This window comes from Cheilinus undulatus, linkage group 7 (assembly GCF_018320785.1).
Source record: "Cheilinus undulatus linkage group 7, ASM1832078v1, whole genome shotgun sequence".
NCBI lineage: Eukaryota > Metazoa > Chordata > Actinopteri > Labriformes > Labridae > Cheilinus > Cheilinus undulatus.
The window spans coordinates 16,678,921-16,697,552 of record NC_054871.1 but is presented as its reverse complement, the minus strand read 5'-3'; the positions used below and the strand labels follow the sequence as shown (position 1 = coordinate 16,697,552).

The 18,632-nt window shown below is 38.9% G+C and overlaps 1 protein-coding gene across 4 annotated transcripts in view; it reads left to right on the top strand.

The window, feature by feature from the left end:
* mllt1a (MLLT1 super elongation complex subunit a) overlaps positions 1-18,399 on the top strand; it is a 29,853-nt gene extending 11,454 nt beyond the window's left edge. Inside the window, exons 2-12 of one of the 4 annotated variants that reach the window (XM_041791635.1) lie at positions 1,039-1,219; positions 3,550-3,632; positions 5,237-5,380; positions 8,149-8,274; positions 12,013-12,660; positions 13,716-13,803; positions 14,206-14,317; positions 14,833-14,932; positions 15,585-15,653; positions 16,105-16,176; positions 17,888-18,399. In XM_041791635.1, the coding sequence (XP_041647569.1) occupies positions 1,039-1,219; positions 3,550-3,632; positions 5,237-5,380; positions 8,149-8,274; positions 12,013-12,660; positions 13,716-13,803; positions 14,206-14,317; positions 14,833-14,932; positions 15,585-15,653; positions 16,105-16,176; positions 17,888-18,016 (1,752 nt within the window). In that variant the 3' untranslated portion in view covers positions 18,017-18,399. Of the gene's footprint in view, positions 1-1,038; positions 1,220-3,549; positions 3,633-5,236; positions 5,381-8,148; positions 8,275-12,012; positions 12,661-13,712; positions 13,804-14,205; positions 14,318-14,832; positions 14,933-15,584; positions 15,663-16,104; positions 16,177-17,887 lie in introns of all 4 variants that reach the window. The other 3 variants (XM_041791633.1, XM_041791634.1, XM_041791632.1) reach the window with 3 other exon arrangements.
* The last annotated feature ends 233 nt before the right edge of the window (positions 18,400-18,632 follow it).

Genomic DNA, 18,632 nt, shown 5'->3' with positions numbered 1-18,632 from the left:
CTGATGCTGATACTGATATATACACACATTTTTTATTGTAAAGAACACTAAGTGTCTCCTGTGCAAAAAAGAGGCTGAGTCAAAGAGGAGCTGAGAGACGAGAGGGGAGTAGACAGTGTTGGGGTTTATTTACATTTGGGGCTTCATTAAAAATGTTCAGGGCTCTGTGGGCCCTCTTTAAGTGTGTGGTGCTCCAGGTAACCACCTGTTCATAATGCACTTGTATGTTTTACAGGTATTTAAGGCTGATATGTTAGATGTACTGCCAAAATATCGACTGTAGATATTGACAGAAATGTTCATATCTGTGAATGCTAATATATGACTTTTTAAGCTATCTGCAGATGCCAATATCAATTTTTAAGTGTAATTTCCATGAATAAAGAAAAGATTTAAAAATGACCTGACACGTAGAAAGTAGAAGCTGATTTTGTAACATAGGGACTGTAAGTGCTGGTTAGAGCAATCTGACACTAAAGCTGTGGGTGCCATCAGTGCAAAGAGATTGCTCTGTGGGCACAGGCCCTTGGACCTCAGAGTATCTAGTAGCCTAAAACTTCTGTTTCTGTTATATTTGTTATGAACTTTATGATTATACTTGCCTGAAATGTGCAGGATGAACCCAATTTGTGTCAAACTACTTGCCTTTGCTGTCTTTTTAGATGCACTATAGGCTAATGTATGAAAACTCAGCAGCATGTTCTCTGTAAATAAATTCAAGAGAAAAATACATTTATTTTGCACAGAAATCTGCAAGCATGTGTCAAATGGCTCAATGGAGCACTAAAACAATCGCAGAGTATTTTTTGCTCTGCTACACACAGGTTGTATGAAAGGTAGAGATTGGCAGATAAATGTTTCTACTTTGCATTATCACTTTACTGATCTGAATAAATTTGCTGCTTTCTATTCAAACCCCATAGTTTATATTTTTCTTTTATATCCTGCTTTTATTTATTTTCTTACATCCACCACCACCGTCATTGTCTTGTACTCTTCAGTGTTTGGACTCATTTGTTTGTATACTTCTCTTTTCAGTGTACAGTGCAGGTGAAGCTGGAGTTAGGCCACAGGGCCCAGCTCAGGAAGAAAGTAACATCAGAGGGCTTCACCCACGACTGGATGGTGTTTGTCAGAGGGCCAGAGACCGGCGACATCCAGCACTTTGTAGAGAGGGTCGTCTTCCGCCTGCACGACAGCTTCCCCAAACCCAAGAGAGGTAAGATGAAGAGGTGATAACATCTTTAAAGGAACCCTGCATGATCAGAAAAATTTACCTTATTGGAGAGATATTTATATCTCTCACATTTATATTGAACTAAAAAACTTATTAGATATCTGCATTTTGAGCAATTTTGAGCTCATAAACTCATCGGGAGGCCGCCATGTTTTGGTCCGCACTGGTGGTGTGGCGTCACTTGGCCAGAGCGTTCCTCCGCTTACTATGCCTTACCACTTCATTAATCCTTGTGGTGGGGCTTACAATTTTATATATGGAGTTAATAGTGGAATTAAATAAGAAAAAAAATATAATGGGATTATGTCCTGTGATAACATGATTTTATCATTATCATGGGCCGCGTATCGAATCATTGATTTAGTATTATATTGTCTGTTTTATCTTAACCTATCATGAGTTACCTTGAGTTATCCACCTCTTTCCTTTCATTTCTAAATATTAGGTACTTAACTTCTACTTTCATTTAAAGTACCTTATTTAGAAAAAAATAAACACTAAACTAAAGGGTAACTTGAACAAATATGTGTGGAGAATTATGCTAATTTCAAGCAACAAGGCCATAACAAGAAACTGGCTAAAGACAGAGAAGCCCAAAGTGGAGGACTGGTATACCATTATGCATGATGCATTTAAAGTTTACTTTCCCCTAGATGAATTTGCAATATGTCCTTCAGCAATTTTCTAAAACACAGTATAAGCATATTTCTTTGACCTGCGATGTGTATCAAAATTTCAGCTTAACGTAGTTTAATATGTTTTTTTTCTGGCAGTAGAGAAGTTATGCTCTGCCCATCATGCAAACATTCAAATGTCATTTTTTTAAAGTTTTCAAACAATCCTTCATTCCTCATTTTATGTTTTTTGTAATCAAAATGAATATGACATAAAAATAATCGTTATAGTATAGTATAGAAATTGATACTAAAATTGAAATGAGTCGAAATAATTAGAATAAGATTTTCTCTTTTCAAAATTGTTTAGCCCTGCTTTAATCTATACAGTGTTGTGTCGGTTAAATGAAAGAATAATCTGTTGCTTGTGTTTGTGAAAAAAGATACATAAGATGATGAAATTAAGAAATGATCACATATTAAATCCAATTGCAGTATTTAGGGGGGGAAAAAACGCAGTTAGATTATTTTCCCAAAACGTTCGGCCCTTAATTTTCTCTACGAAAATCTGCCTTTATTAGCTGTAAATATTGGCTATAGAACAAATAAATTAGTTGAGTTTTAGGCTGGACCAACAGACCTGCCAGCTGAAGTCTTTTCCATTATTCACTATCATTCTTTGCACTTTAAAGGACTGTAATTTGTAAATGTGTTCATCTTCAAACCTTTTATCCTTTTTTATTAAGTTTTCTTGATAGGGACAATGCATAGTACATAGTACAACTTGAACCTGTGAAAAACAAGCCATAGGTTACTGATGTTTGATATATAGAGGGTATAGCTGTTGCTGGTTTCCATCTCCCTACTTAGGCTTTTACAAAAGAAAGAAAGGTAGAAAGAAAAACATCAAGTTTACATAAAAATTACAGACAATAACAGCTGTTTTGCCACTAAGTGGTAAAATTTACATCATAGTTACATAAAATAACAGCAAACATAAAGGAGTAAAAAATGCTCCCATCTCTGATTTTGTTTTAGCCACCCTTTAAAACTTTTGTTAAAAGTCTTTATGTTTTGTGTTAATTTCATTTCAGCTGGTAGTGCATTACACTTAAAATTGTGTTGAGAATTTTTTTTTTCTAAACAACATTTAAATGTTGTATCCGCAAAAATAATGTTGCATATGTCGGTATATTGTGTATGACGGTTCATTTCCAATTGTAGAGTTTCTGTTTGCTTTTTTTTATGGTTTCTTTTTCGGATAGGAAACATCTGCGTTATAGTGTAAAATGGGTATCTTTGTTTACAAAAGCACAAACTAAGAAATAATATACCTCTCACATGTTTTTTAGTATTTACCGGTACATGTCCACTTTTTGCCAGAGAAGGAGCACTCATATAACATTTTCAGTGCGGACAGAGAGGGTCAGATGTTTCATCAAAGACAGACAGTTTCCTGTAGTTGGAACACTTTGGAATTGAAAAATAAGAGCAGATAATACACAATGCTCATAGTTTTGCACTGACTGCGGTGCACTGATTAATGGTTCTTTTTATCTCATGTTACGCAGCACTTAAGGGCTGTACTTTTGGGGTTTTAATTGCGTGAATAGGTTTATTTACCTCATTACCTCCATCTTGACTTCAATTAGTCATTCTGCTGATATGTGTAATGTGAGTCTTTGTCTTTGTCTGCAGTATGTAAGGAGCCTCCGTACAAAGTGGAGGAGTCGGGCTACGCAGGCTTCCTCATGCCTATCGAGGTTTACTTCAAGAACAAGGTGAGATCAGCTGTGCATGAACAGTAAACTGTAGGCTGCTGAAAGCACACTTTATATAGATACTGCATCATAGAAATCAGAGAGCGTGGGGACCAGATGCAGTGAAATCCAGCTTACACTGGAGGGGGAAACATTTAATGCTCCCTGCTGACTTTGCATTGTATGAAAGTTGTCATGATTGTATGTCAGCAAATGAGAGAAAAGATTTTAAGAGCAACAAATGTGGTGGACTTACTATGAGATGCACAAGGAGCCTAGAATTAAGAAATGAAATCTGTGGAATTATGCAAGGAGACATGGAGCATTAGCAGGGGAAATAGGAAAACAAAAGCTGGGTGTGCTTGTATATGAAGTGTGTACTGTTTGTTTACATGTCACGCCTCTTTGCATCCTGCAACACGGTGTAAAGATCACACACTGGGACAGCGATATTACCCTGTTGTGGGGGTTCATTGTAAAGGAGGCAAACCTTTGCTGAATTGCTGTGTAAAAGAGCTGGAGTAGGTACAGGATATGATTGATTTTAAAGTGCATTAAATGGAGTTCTGCAGGATTTAATGTGATTGAAATATTTCTCGTTGCTGTTGTTACACTATGACTTCATTTAATTTAGTGGTAGCTATTACTTGAGCTCTTGTTTATAATGTTTACAACTAGAAGAGACTTGGCAAAAGCACAAAAATTGGGATTACTGGGAAATAATGAGGTTTCTCCTGCAGAAATCCACAATTTTAAGCAATTGAAGCTTTAGTTTGGCACAACAGAGAGGTAATTTCTCATACAAGAAGTTTCAGAAATTAAGTTCTTGTCTAAAGCTGAGAGTTTTATAGAGTGTCTTTTTTAAAATCCTTGTAGACAGCCGTAATAAAACAGTAGGTCAGAAAGAAGTTGTTAGAAATCCACTGTTTCCATCTAAGTTCATTATTTTGCAGTGAAGTATTTTTCAAATAAGGAACAGTTTCACTGTAAGTGAGAAACCAAACAAGGACACACTCTGAAACTTGTAGCTTAAAGTCTGCCTGAGCCGTTTAAATGAACGATGAAAGAAAGAAACAACCCCTTTACTCTCATTACGTGATAAGGATGATGCTGGAGACAGATGTGCACATTAGTGAAGCACCATCTCCTGCAGTTCCTTATGAAATTAAACGTCTGGACTGCACCCAAATATGTTACTTCTTCTTCCTTTATGCAATTAGGTTGTACACAGTGGATGCATTTATCACAGCAGCGCAGAAAATACTTAAAAGGCATGCAAGCGGAATGTAAATATCAGCAGCCGTTTGTTCATCTGCATTTACAGGAAGACATTTGATTATGAAACCTCTCAAGAGTATCCTAATGCCTTTTCCTGGGCTTTAACTGTCCACGTTGCTTTGGCTTCTCTCAGGAATGTTTTCTTATCAGTGAGAGGCTCCAGCTACATCTGAATGTTTTATTGACTTCCAGGGTGATAGTTCATTCATTCAGCTGTTATCTTCTGTTGTGAAATATGCAGGTATTGAATAGAGACAGTATGCAGGGAGGAAAAACACTTTAAGTTTGCACTTGCTGTAAATTTCAAGGAGGTTAAAAACATTTTTATTCCATATACCTCTCTCCAGGAGGAGCCAAAAAAGGTGACTTTCAACTACGACCTGTTCCTTAACTTGGAGGGCAATCCACCAGTCAACCACCTGCGCTGTGAGAAGCTCACCTTCAACAACCCCACCAAAGAATTCAGGAGAAAGCTGATCAAAGCTGGAGGGGTGAGGCTGACTGACACACTGGCCACTTTCCAGGCTGACCAGGCTGTTGGCTAAATAAGTGGCTACACTATAGTCGGACAGTAGTAACAACTATCACATGATTTATCAAGTTGTGCTGTCTCTGGGAGGAGTCTTTATCCACTAAACAGTTCTGCTTCTTAAACAATGGACAAAGTAATCTAGATAAAAAATGTGCCATATGAACTTAAAAAAACAACACTATTTCAGACAAGGGCAGGGCCACGGCTATGATCAGCAAATGACTGCAAACCAGAGCAGAGCAGATATACATGCTCATTTTTAATACTTTTATTAGAACTTAGATGAAATAAAGACCAGTAGAATCAGTGATATATAAAAGTAAATGCATAAACTCTGGCCCAGCACACAGAGGCACTCAGAATTACAAAAATAGATATTAAAGTGTCTGAGGTTACACAGAAAGCCCAGTTGTGCCTTTAGGTTCACGATTATTTCCTCTTCCAAATCCTCTGCTGGCCTGCACTTGCATTGCTTGGCACCAAGTTGGCCTGAGCATCGTTATCTCTTGTACATACACTATATGGACAAAAGTATTCAGCCACCTGACCATTACACACACAGGAACTATTATGACATTGTATTTGGATTAAATTAGGACATAGTTTGGACATAGATTGGGAGTGTACCTGTGGGTATTTGTGCCCATTCATTCTGTAGAGCATTTATGAGGCTCTGCTCCAGTTCATCCCAAAGGTGCTCGATGGGGTGGAGGTCATGGCTCTCTGCATGCCAGTCAAGTTCTTCCATACCAAAGTTATCAAACCATGTCTTTTAAAGTCCTTGCTTTGCACACTGGGGGACAGTCATGTTAGAATAGAAAAGGTTGTATCCATCACAGTACCATGGTTGAAGTAACTGAACTCTTCAGAATGACTTATTTTTTATCACAAATATTTACAAATTGAGACTGCATGGCAAGATGTGTGATTTTACACTCCTATAGTTACAGGTCTGATTGACACACCTGAATTCAGTAATCAACAGGTGTGGCCAAATACTTTTGTCCATATTGTATATGTCGTCACACATTAAAATGTGGCTTTGTTCACAAGAAAGGCAGTTTAAGTGTCAGCACAAGGGAGAAATACATGGACATCATGACATTAACGCATTGAGTGCCATTGACATATATGTACATCATTTAAAAGCCAACGCTGAGTGCCATTGACACAAGCCACTTTCCATATTATAAAAGGGCTGGCACTCAATGAGTTAAAGACCCTGTAAAGTGAAATTAAATCCGTATTTAGGTTTGTTGTATGATAGATCACTGTGTTATGAACCCCCAGATCAAATTTCAGTAAAATAAAACATCTCTAGGTTTATGAAATTAAGTTTCAAAGTCATGAAAAAAACGAGGCAGTAAAAACGGCTCCAGGATAGTGTGGGTGTCTCTGTTGAATGCGATGAAGCCACTCCCACTCATGAGAAATGTGATCCTCTCAAATTTAAAAAAATGTTAAAATCTGAATGGAGGAAAGCTCTCACACCGTTATCCTGCCCTTTGACCTTATGAGCAGAGAGCAGCTGCCTGACTCTGTGCCAGAGAAGAGACAAAGTCAATTTTCTGGCTAAAATCTCAGTTATGATACTTTAAATGACCCATAGGCCACTGTGGCTGATAGATGAGGCAAATTTACCTCAAAATTACCCAAAAAAAAACCCTGCATTTAACTGACTGTCAACTTTCAATAAAAGCTCATGACATCACCAGCCCACATATTTGCCCTGCCCAAATTAAACCCAGCCAAGAAAGAGGTGAAAAGCTTTTGAACAGTCTAAATCCGAAATTCAGTTACATGTAGATCTCAGTGTTTTCACATGTTTACAGCAACCATATTCAAACATGTATTAACTGTATTAAGACAAAAATTTTGGATTTCACTTTACAGGGTCTTTAACTTTACTGATGTTGTGGCTTATGTTGGGTTATTTTTGGTCAGATACATGTTTCACAGCTGGGCTTATGTGTATATGAGCAACAGCACCTTTATGAAGCCCACCTCCTCAATATGTGCCAAAGCCAAGGAAGTAGGGCGCAATACGAAGCACTCATACAAGTCAAACAAACTGGACTTCGGGGTATAGGCTAATGTGCTGGGGCTCAGTATATTTTTTAGTGTGAATGATCGAAGCAATCCTATCTTCTCTTAGCTATCATGTGTCTTCTCCTTTTGAAGATGCCAATATAGGGTTAATAAAGAGCAGGATTACTGTGAATCCTTTAAGTGTGATAAAACACAACCTTTTAATTTAAGAACATAAATTTCGGCTGGGACATAACAGCTCACCGAGTGAAAAGAAAAAGAGTACAGTACACAGTGTACACACAAGCATTCAGAGATTTAGAAGAAAAACAGGTAAAAGACTAATGCCTGTTTGTTATGAAATGTAACTTAAGAGTTTTAATAAATGTCTCTCTTCTTGTTATTGATATTTGTAGACAGCTTTTATGTTTTATAGAAAGGGGTATTTTTCCACAGCAGATTTTTTTTCACAGATGAGTCAACTGTAAGTGTTTAATGACCAGTCAAGCCATAGAAATGCTCCAACGATGAGTCATTTGACATTGTCTTTAGGAAAAACATCCCCATGAAAGCCTGTTTTCAGACAAAATAAATACATTTTCTCTTTTGTATTTGAGATCTTACAGTACACATACAGCAGAAGTTGTATTTAAATGTCTACTCATAAATTCGCATCTCTTCTTGTGTCATCATTTTCAGGTGTTGGTGGTTCCAGAGGGAGCCGAGGCCGTGTCGAGGCCAAGTCCGGACTACCCGATGCTCCCTACCATCCCCCTCTCTGCCTTCTCAGACCCTAAGAAAACAAAGACGTCTCATGTGTCAAAGGTTGGTCTGATTTCCAATAGGAGAATATTATCTTCCCTGTATAACTGTGAGCTGTTTCATTGATTCTGACCGAGTGCTACAACTTCATTGATCATTGTGGTCACATTTTTATGGATATTTTTGTGAAAACTTTAGTGGGATAATGTCCAATTGAGTCATGTAAGCCTTTAACAAAATCATTAACTCAGTCTCCAGAACAGGCTGACTCAGGCCTCTAATCACTGCCAGCTGTTTATCTGCATCTGCATCTGTATGCACAATCACTGAGCCAGCTTACCTGCTCCCAAAGCACAGACCATAGCAGCAGAGAACAGGGAAGTTATCGCCTTACATTCCCCACTAATGCTATTGTCTTGGTACAAATATTTCACATTCTGTCTCAGTGGACCCTCTTTGCCTAAAAGGCTGTATGAAATAGAACTTTTTAGTGTGCGCCATTTTTGTTTTTTAAGATTTATTTTTGTGCCTTTCTTAGAGGAGGACAGTGGATAGACTCGGAAACAGGGACGAGAGTGGGGAGAGGCACGCGGCAAAGGGCCACAGGCTGGATTCGAACCCAGGCCGCCCACGCACCCAGGGCGCGCCCCAAACCACTCGACCACCTGCACGCACCACATAGTCTGATTTTGAGCAAATAATAATTTTTGAGTAAAATTCAAGTTGTGTTAAGGGCAAATCTTAGGTCTTGAAAATGCAAACCAAGCTTATCTAAGTTTTATCATCCCTGCTTTACTGTGCTCACAAGCAAGCAAGTAGTTCAGTCACTTCATATCTACTGATGCAGTTTATTTGCTTGTTTATTAATCTTGTATTTTCATTTATTTTTTGATATCTTCGTTTGCTTCTTTGTCCATCCCGGATGAGTCCCCATATATCTTACCACCTCTTAAAATTGATAAACAAACAACCAGTTATTAAATCAAATCAACAAAACAAAAAGGGCTGCAGGCACTGGCAAAAAAGGACAAAAGACAGGAAGTGGGCATGGCTGACCCACAATGGGCCTCTGGACTTGCCAACACCCAATAAGGCCACCTACTCAAAAATAAACTACCTAACTTAAAAATTTAAAAGAATCAAGAAAACACTACTGGCAAACTGCAGCCCAAAACTAAAATAACAAAACCCAGCAATCTGAACATGCATGGGGACATATACTGAAAGGAAGAAGGCTGCTTGGAAATCATAATTACTGATTCAACTGAACAAGAAGGAGAGAAAATCAACAAACCTCCTCTTATGTGTTGTCCCTGCTCCCCTAAATACTCCTCTCGCCTGCTCCGAGTGCAGATTTAAATTTGCTGCTCCCTTTGCCTGGAATGATTTACAAAAAGAGTTGAAACTCATTGAACTGATCTCTTAAGAGAAAGTTGAAAGACTTGGCAGCAGACACATCTGGCTGCAGATGCTTTGATTAATTTACTAATATGGCTGATTCTGGTCAATTTTTGCTGCTTAAATTGTTATTGTGTATCTTTGATGCATATGGGCCACCTGTGGGCCAGTTGTCGAAGTAGTACAGTAGTATAGAATTGTTTCAAAAAATACCAACACTTTAAAAAAACTGTAGATCTTAACTAGTATGTTCAACCAAAAGCTGCTGCAGGTGAGAGAGAGCACTGTGAAAAGTGCAGCAATACATTGGGTTCCCAGGACTTGTATGTTGTTGCTGTGGTATGATCATGGTCTGATATTTATTTGTGCCATATCTTAATGAGTTATAATGCTGGAATTGTGTGTATTGAAACACTGCAAAGCACTTTGAAGGACTCTTTGTTTCAGTGGTGGTTAATTTCAAAACCTTTCCTTCCCCAATGTAAGCAAGCTAATATTTTAAATGGTGAACTTAGATGTTAGCTATTCCACTTTTGCATTAAGTTCAAAGAAAAGTTTTTGAATAATGAAATTAGATTAAGACCTACCAGGGCCGTACAGTGCAACGTCTATGTCACAAATGCTACAAGAAAATTGGTCTGTGCTAAGAGGTCTTCACCCCCCATCGCACGAAGCTATGACAAAGTGAGAGAGGTGTGTGCATGCCAGACACGCAAATAAGACTTTCAGTTTTACTTGTTGCTCCAAAAACTTCACTCCACTTTGATTTGAGATTTGAATTTCATGCCCAGTCCATTTATTTCTTATATCTTGTCAATTTTAGATTCAAGCGGAATGTTTTTCCCTCTAATAAGAAGTAATCCTCCGCGTCTGGAGCGCGATCGGCCACGCTCCCTGATGGTGAGAGAGTGGCCTGCTGCTGCTCTTACAGACGGGGAAGGCTCAGAGCATATGCAGTACAGGTGTCATTATGCTAAGGAGGAGCGCTGCTATTATGTCAAGTTTTATTTTAAGGCTAGACGATGTTAAAAACGTGTATCTGCTAGCTTACTTGTCTGTTAGCCTCGTCCCTTCCAATTACGCACTGACGGTTGCAATGTATTGGCTGGCAGTGAAAGGACAGAGCTCTCAGTCTGTGCTAACTTCTGATTAAAGATTAATGTGTAAAAAAAATGGATTTTTTCTCCACTAATATTATAGCTGCTTCTGTTTGGTTAACAAGCCAATATGCGTCTGAATGTAGCATACAGGTCTGATATGACACTGACAGACAGCAGTGTATGACGTAGATGAGGGAGAGAGAGACAGGAGCATGGAGAAGTAGGTCAATACTGCCACACACTGCATAAACTTTTTGTTGATTATTAGGGTAAAGATGAGATTTGGTGATAAATTGTTATGTTATCGTGACACTGTTAGAAAAGATGGATTTAGTTATTTACATTAGCTTTATAAACACCAGAACCCAGTGTGATAGTACAATATGGACCACACTTTAACAGTGCTTAATGAGAGTCTAATAATGCTTGGAATATTTTCCTATTACTCTGAGTATCAGTAAATATAGAAGGGGTGTCCAAACTATGGCCCGTGGGCCAACTGTGGCCCTTGGTCCTTTTGAATTGTCCTGCAAGAAATCCATTGAAAAGACCCACATAAGAACCTAAAACTTTACTATATTTCTTAGTTTGACTAGGAATGCACAATATTGGGGTTTATACAATATGGGGATATTAACAAATTAAATTTATCTGGTATCAATACCAATATATAAATGTACAGACCTAACACTTCAGTCCTTAAAACACAGTTCAAGGATGAACAAAGAAACATACTTTAGTCTCTAGAACACACTAAAGTTTAAGTAATAAGGATGAACACAGAAAAAGACTTCAGCTGTCAGCTGGTCCTGTCTAAAGTAGAAAAACAATTGATGAATACAAACAAAAGGATTCTGTTAGCAAGTAGTGGCACAAACTGAGCTAATTTGATCCTCTGATCTCAAGGTTTGATTTCCAAATCATACTGCTCTACTCATCTTTAAGCACCAACACTTCTGTAAAGTTAGTTGGCTCTTGTTTTGTGTCTGAATGTGGAGATGAACCCTCAGCATCTCTTCTCTGTGACTGACCGTTTGCTTTGGTAGACATTAATGAGAGGTGTAATTTAGGCCGTTTTTATTTTGTTTTTCCAAGTACATTCACTAACTAAGCATTGGTTTTATAGCTGTAACAAACATTTTATATATTATGTGCTACAGGTTTTGTGTTCTGTGCTACAAGATTGTTAACCTCAGTAGCACCAGCGCTATGGGCAAAAAAAGTTAACGTACAGCCCTGCCTGCATCTATTCACTGGGACTCTGGCTGAGTGGTTATGTCTGGGATTTATTTTCTGTCCTCAGGAACCCAGCAAAGAAGGAAGTGGTGGCAGCAGTAAAGGACCCAAACCACACAAGCTGACCAAGGAGCATCGCGAACGTCCCCGAAAAGACTCAGAGAGCAAAGCCACATCAAAAGGCGACAACGACAGAGACGGAAGCAGCAAGAGCGGCCGCGATCCTTCATCGTCCTCGTCGTCAAAGAAGCCGTCAGAGATCAAAGTGAAGGATGAAGTGAAGGTCCTACCCAAGGCTGCCTTCAAGGAGCCCAAGCTCACCCTGAAGGAGTCGAAGATGGAGGGCATGTCCCCTAAAGGAGGGGGGGCAGGGAGCGGAGGGGGCGGTGGGGGAGGAGGCGGGGGAGGACCCGCAGAGTCCAAAGCTCCAGGGAAAAGACCCTCCACTGTAGAGTCTCCCAAACCCAGCGCCAAGAAGCAGAAGAAGGGCAGCTCAGACGGGCCAAAAGGGCCAAGCAGCGGACCCTTCACAGGATCTTCACCTCGTGTCTCCTCATCGACGTCAGTCAGTCAGTCGTACACTGAGAAGAAACCTCCAAAGGACAAAGGCCGCTGGGCCAAAGGCAAAAATGATGCACAGGAGCCGAAGGAACCCAAGAAAATCCCAGTGTCAGAGGAATCAAACTCAGAGGATGAAGCTTCTTCAAAGTCAGAGGTACAGAAATACGATATTAGCTTAAACTGGGGAAAAGAAGTCAAATTATTGTTCACAGGGCTTAGTGAAAAGAACTAAACATGATTTCTGGATCTATGAAAAGTATGTCTAATGATTTTAGACTGTATATTGCCATCATTATTAGTTGATTTTAAGCTGGTGATTTCAGACTGGCACTTTCTTTTTGCTTGCTTCTCAAATTTGACTGCAGGCTTGTGTAAAATGCTGGCAGTCGAAAAAGTGGCAATTTATAGTTGTTTTGTCAAGTTAGAGGTTGCAAAGCTGGACCGCTGAGAAACTTGAGCTTTTTGCAATACAAAATCCTGACTTTTATTAATTCCAGGAACAATGCATGCAACCATATGGAAATTTTAGTATTTAAGGACTACAAAGAAGCTTGTGGAATGATGGCAGCTCTGTGCCACATAAAATAAATGTTTAAACATCTTAAACATATACTTATTAGATAAAATTAAGTCACTGCCCAGTCTTTGTTGTGGTTCCCAAAAATATTATTTTGGCCACCATGTTTCACATAGAGCACTGCATTTGATTTTTATTATACAAAATTTGGCTTTTTATTTTCTCCATCTGTCAGTCTGTTTCTTGAGTCTACTGAAAATCGGAAAGTAGGAAAACTTTCCTCATGCCAATTTATCAATTTAAACGGGATGACTAAAAGCAGATGTGAAATTAAGTTTGTCACAGATGAGAAACTCAAACTTGGAAGTGTTTTGATTTTTTTTTTTCTTTTGAAATTGCCTTCTGAAAAATTATCCAAATATGTGCTGTGAAAGTCTTTTCTGGTAAACAGTATTAAGATTAATCATTTCAGCTTCACTGCCAAGCTGTGCCTGCTAACTTGCACATTTATCTGTTACATGGTTGTTAGATGGGATGCTAAAAGTTAATAGTTATTTCATTTACAATGTCAGTGAATACTAAGGTCAAGCCTAACTACCCCGTGCATGTATTTATTCTACTGCCTATAAGGTTTCTCTCTCTTGTTTCCCATGTTTTTAAAGTGTGATTTTTTTCTCCTCTACCTGCAGCAGTCAGCTCCTTCCAGTCCTTCCAACTCCAGTTCGAGCTCTGACTCTAGTTCAGATTCAGATTTTGAGCCGGGACAGAAACAAGGACAAGGTAGAACTTTATTCATGGCTTTAAGTACAATATAACCCAGTGTTTCCCAACCATTTTTCCTTGGAGCCCCCCAACATGTACCCAAGAAAAGCAGAGCTGCCCAGGACCCAAGAGAGAAGAAAAATCAACATAGATTTAAATTTTGTTCACTGATAAAACCCTAAAAAAGGCCTATGCATGCGTTTCTTATCAACAGACCTTTGTGTAAACTACTTAATAGCTGCTTTATCTTGGTTTTAGTCAATGTTTGCAAATCTAATTTTGACAGCCTCAGAGCAGACGAAGCCTCACGCCCCCCTAAGATTCCTGTCCCCCCCCGGTTAGGTGTGCCTCATGTTAGCCAGACTCATTGGATGGAGGATAGTATTATAATGTTTTTTTGACTCTGTCCTCATCTCTCAGGTCCCCTTCGGTCAATGGTGGAGGAGATCCAGTCAGAGGAGTCAGATGATGATGACAGCAGCTCGGAGGAAGAGACGCCTATCAAGACGAACCCCCCTAATCGCGACTCTCGGTCAGTTTTGCTAAAAGCACTCTACACCTTTGGCTCAGTGGTCCTGTGTCACATGATAAAATCAGTGCATTAATCAACGCTGGTTTATTGGTTTCCTCCAGTGGTGTTTGTCCCATCCAAGTATGTTCAGTCCACAGAACATCTACTAAAAAAGAAAGGAATGCAATAAATATAGTGTTCAGTTAATACTTAATGATATTTGTAATAGTAGACATGGCAGACAGTTGCAGCAACCCTTCTCAAATGAATTCATAGTTTTAAAAATTTGTAGTTGCTTTTAAAAAACCTGTGAAAAAATCTATACCAACAATAAATCCTACTCTTTTAGCCAAATGTAGTCTAAAAGGATTAGCAGCTTACTCTCCTCTCTGAGCACCATCTTTATTAAGGCAGCAAATGATAATCAAATCTCAAACACATCCACGCTCAAATACAACACAAAGCAGTATGGCACTGTTCTGTCTGCCTCTGTCTGTATTATGGTTGACCTCTGACCTCACCCTGTCCCCCAACAGACTCAGCCTGGACAGTGAGAGTGACAGCAGCGACGGCTCGCACAGCCCCAGTCGAGGCCTCGCCCCTCCCCCACAGAAACACAACCCCTCCAACAACAAAGTGAGTGACACCGGCTTAGTTCCACCACCTGCTTTCATTGAACTAGATGATGTGTTGTAACTTGGGGGTCTTTCATTTACCTAGTTATGTAATAGTGTTCCTTTGTTTCCTTGTTGTGTGCATTTAGATGGCCAACATTAACATTAGCATTAGCATTCAGGTTTGTACAGATTTAGACTTTCGGAAGTTCATTATTTTAGCCTGCAGCAGTAAAGAAATGCTGAAATGGTTGCAATGCAATCCTTGGAAGCAAATGCAATTAATCAGGGTAAGTCTACTTAAAGTACTTTTCTTTTTTCTGGCAGGTGCAAATTTGTATTTTTAAAGATTTAACAGTATAATTAGAGGATCCTACAGATACAGGCCTTTCTGTTGGAGAGGAAGATTATTTTTTTAACCAAAAACTGCCATTATATAAAATTAGATGTTGTTGATATGCAGTTGTTTTGTATCAACAATAGCATTTTGATGTTAAATTATTATGCAGAAATTGCATCATCATACTCTGATTTCTCTCCTACATCCGTAGTGTTGACTGTCGTCCCAGATAGTCTTATTTTCTCTTCTCACTGCCTCTTTTCTCTTTATCCCCTCTGTTTGATTTCTCTCCTCTTTTCCGCTTTCTTTCCCTTGCTCTCTGATCTCTCTGCAGGTTTCAGGCAGAAAGAGTCCTGATTCCTCGTTCCGCTCAGAGAAGGTGTTGAAGAAGGGATACGACAAGGTAGGAAGGGTAAATCAAACTTTTTTTATGTTTCAACTCTTTCACATACATATTCACACACATGAAGATTTTTTTGTCATCGTTCAACAAGTGCATTAATGAATTCAGGATGGAGTAAAGGGCAGTGAGTCCAGATGTGCAGACAGACTCTGCCCTATGAACCTTTTAAAGAAAAATTTGTTCTTCCCTTTATGTGAGATGATTTATGTAGTGATAAAACTCTGCTGAACTGATCTCATATCTTCCTTCACGTTCAAACGTACTCTCACTTTGTTGTTTCATTGTTGAGACCCCGGGAAGGAACTTGTTTTTATTTTACTTTTATTAACCAGAAAGTCCCACAAAGATCCAGACCTGCTGTAAAAATATCCAACTAAATCAAAAACAAATGAAAAATAAATGCTTGTTTTTGTCTTTGAATAACCAGCTGATGTTTGTTTCCTCACTGCAGGCCTACACAGAAGAGTTGGTGGACCTCCATCGCAGACTGATGGCTTTAAGGGAGCGTAACGTCCTACAGCAGGTGTGTGTTTGGGCTTTCTTCTAAATGTTATACTGCAAAACCTGTAGGCAGTGTTTGAACAATTTTATAGGAATATAAAACCACCTGGAAAGTCTGATTCACACACATAAAAACTAAAAAAAGGATTAATTTATTAATGCCACACAATAAAACACAATTGCCTTTTAGAAGGTGCATGGTAGTCCATGTTTGGTCCACTTAGAATAAATGAAAGCCTCCTTTCCCCTCATATTTTTATTGATAAATATTTCTGTTCTTTATTTTATTTGGTCAATCATGTGAGCCTCGCCTTAATGAATTCTGGAAATTTTCTTGTCATTTACATGATGTCAGAGTTGCTGGTTTAGCTCGGTTGAAAAAGTAGGTGCCCCAGATAAAGAAGTTGTCCTCGATGCATTGTTCACAAGTTTCAGTCTCAGACATGGCTCTTTGATGTGTGCTTACAAGGGGTTCACTATAATACTGGCATGATATCAATCTGGGCAGACAATAGCTCAAAATTTTTATCAGGATTGAACATGTCTGCTAATATTTACGGTTTAAAGCAGAAACAGTGGACCTACTTCAGCTGGATTTTTCTTTTCCATACTGGTTTCTTAACCTTTTAGCCCTTAGCCCTTAAGACCCACATGAAAAAATAAAGATAAATTGCTGTCAAAGAAAGTAGGTGTATACATGTTTTTCTTCAAACAGACCTTTGTATAGTATTAAGTAAAGGTTTTACAGTTATTCTGTACAAGTAAAATTCTGACAACTTTACAGGTGACAAAGCAACATTTTGAGTTTTAAAATTCAAAACCTTGAGTTTAAAAGGTATAAAGGACGAGATAATGAAAGTTAAAATTCTGAATCAAAAAGGTCAATATTTGGGATTAAAAGTTATATCACAGAGTTGAGAATGTCAAGATATGAGAAAAAAATCTAAATCAAAAGATTAAAAAGTTCAAGATATGAGATAAAGTTAAAAATCAAGAGTCTTAAAGGTCAGAATATAAGATAGAATTCTAAACCATGAGTTTTTAATGTCAAAATATGAGACAAAATTTAAAATACTTAATTATAAATGTCCAAAGATGAGATCAGAATTTAAGATTTTAAATCAAAAAGGTTAATATTTGAGATTAAAGTTCAAAGTTAGGAGTTGAAAATGTCAAAAGGTAAGATTAAATTCAAATTCATGAATTTAAAACATCAAAATATGACTTGAAAATTAAAATTTAATGGTCAAAATATAAGTTAAAAGTCAAAATTATGATTTGAAACAGTCAAAATATGATGTAAAAAGTCAAAAACAATAAGTTTAGATCATTATTGTGAGATGCAAATTAGAAATTACAAAATGAAAACACAAATTTCTATTACCACATTCCTGACTTTTTATCAAATTATTTTCACTCTTTACTCTTTCTAATTCTTAAGACTTAAGGATATTTGCATCATCAAGGTAAAGTTATTGTTATACTGGAGGAAATCTGCAGACCTCATACTGGTGGGCCAGTTATAATAAAAATATATGATCTGGTGGGCCGGGTGTATCTGTGCCACGGGCCGGATTTGGCCCCCATGCCTTGAGTTTGACACTCCTGCTCTACAGGGTCCCAGACCCCAGGTTGGTAACCATTGTGTTAGGAAGTATAAGATTCTAATTTTCATGCCTGTTGTTTCATGTAATTATAATAATGTATGGTGCCTCTCTGCTCCACTCTTTCAGATTGTAAACCTGATCGAAGAGACGGGCCACTTCAATGTCACCAACACCACCTTTGACTTTGACCTCTTTTCACTGGACGAGTCCACAGTCCGCAAACTACAGAGCTATCTGGAGGCGACGGCCACGTGACAGGAAGTAGGGCCCGGCATGGGGGAGGTGGCTTGCAGATGGCGGCATCAGAGGCGGAGGTAGACTCGCCACCATGTCTCCTTTTTTTTTTCCTTCAACAAGGGGACGAAGAGCCACATCTGTCGCAGCTGTCTCCCAGGCCTGACTGAACCATGGAACAAGTACCACACAAACAGAAACACACGAACAAACACAAGCACACATGAAGACACAGCGCCTTCAGGTGAGGCTGAGGGAGGAAAGGAGGAGGAGGAGATGAACTCCGTCTGCAGTCAGGATTTTCACTACACATCTTTTTTTTCCTTTTTGAGTCTGAGGAATGCACCCCTCACCCCCTCCTTCACCCTCCTGCACTCTTATTGCTCCTGCCTTTGCAAAGCCAACCCCCCACCCCCCCACCCCCCACCCCCCCTTCATACCCCCCTCCCTTCACACGCAGTCCTTACTCGGCAGAACACTCCGGTTCCCTTCCCCCTGCTGTCAGCTGGAGCTCATTTCTCTCCCAACATACTCTACAGTCATGTGTACGTGAGTTGACTGTCTTTGCATGTGCGTGTTTGTGAACTAGCTCTACTGGGGTCTGAGAGGAGATGTCTTTGCCTCTACTGACTTCTCT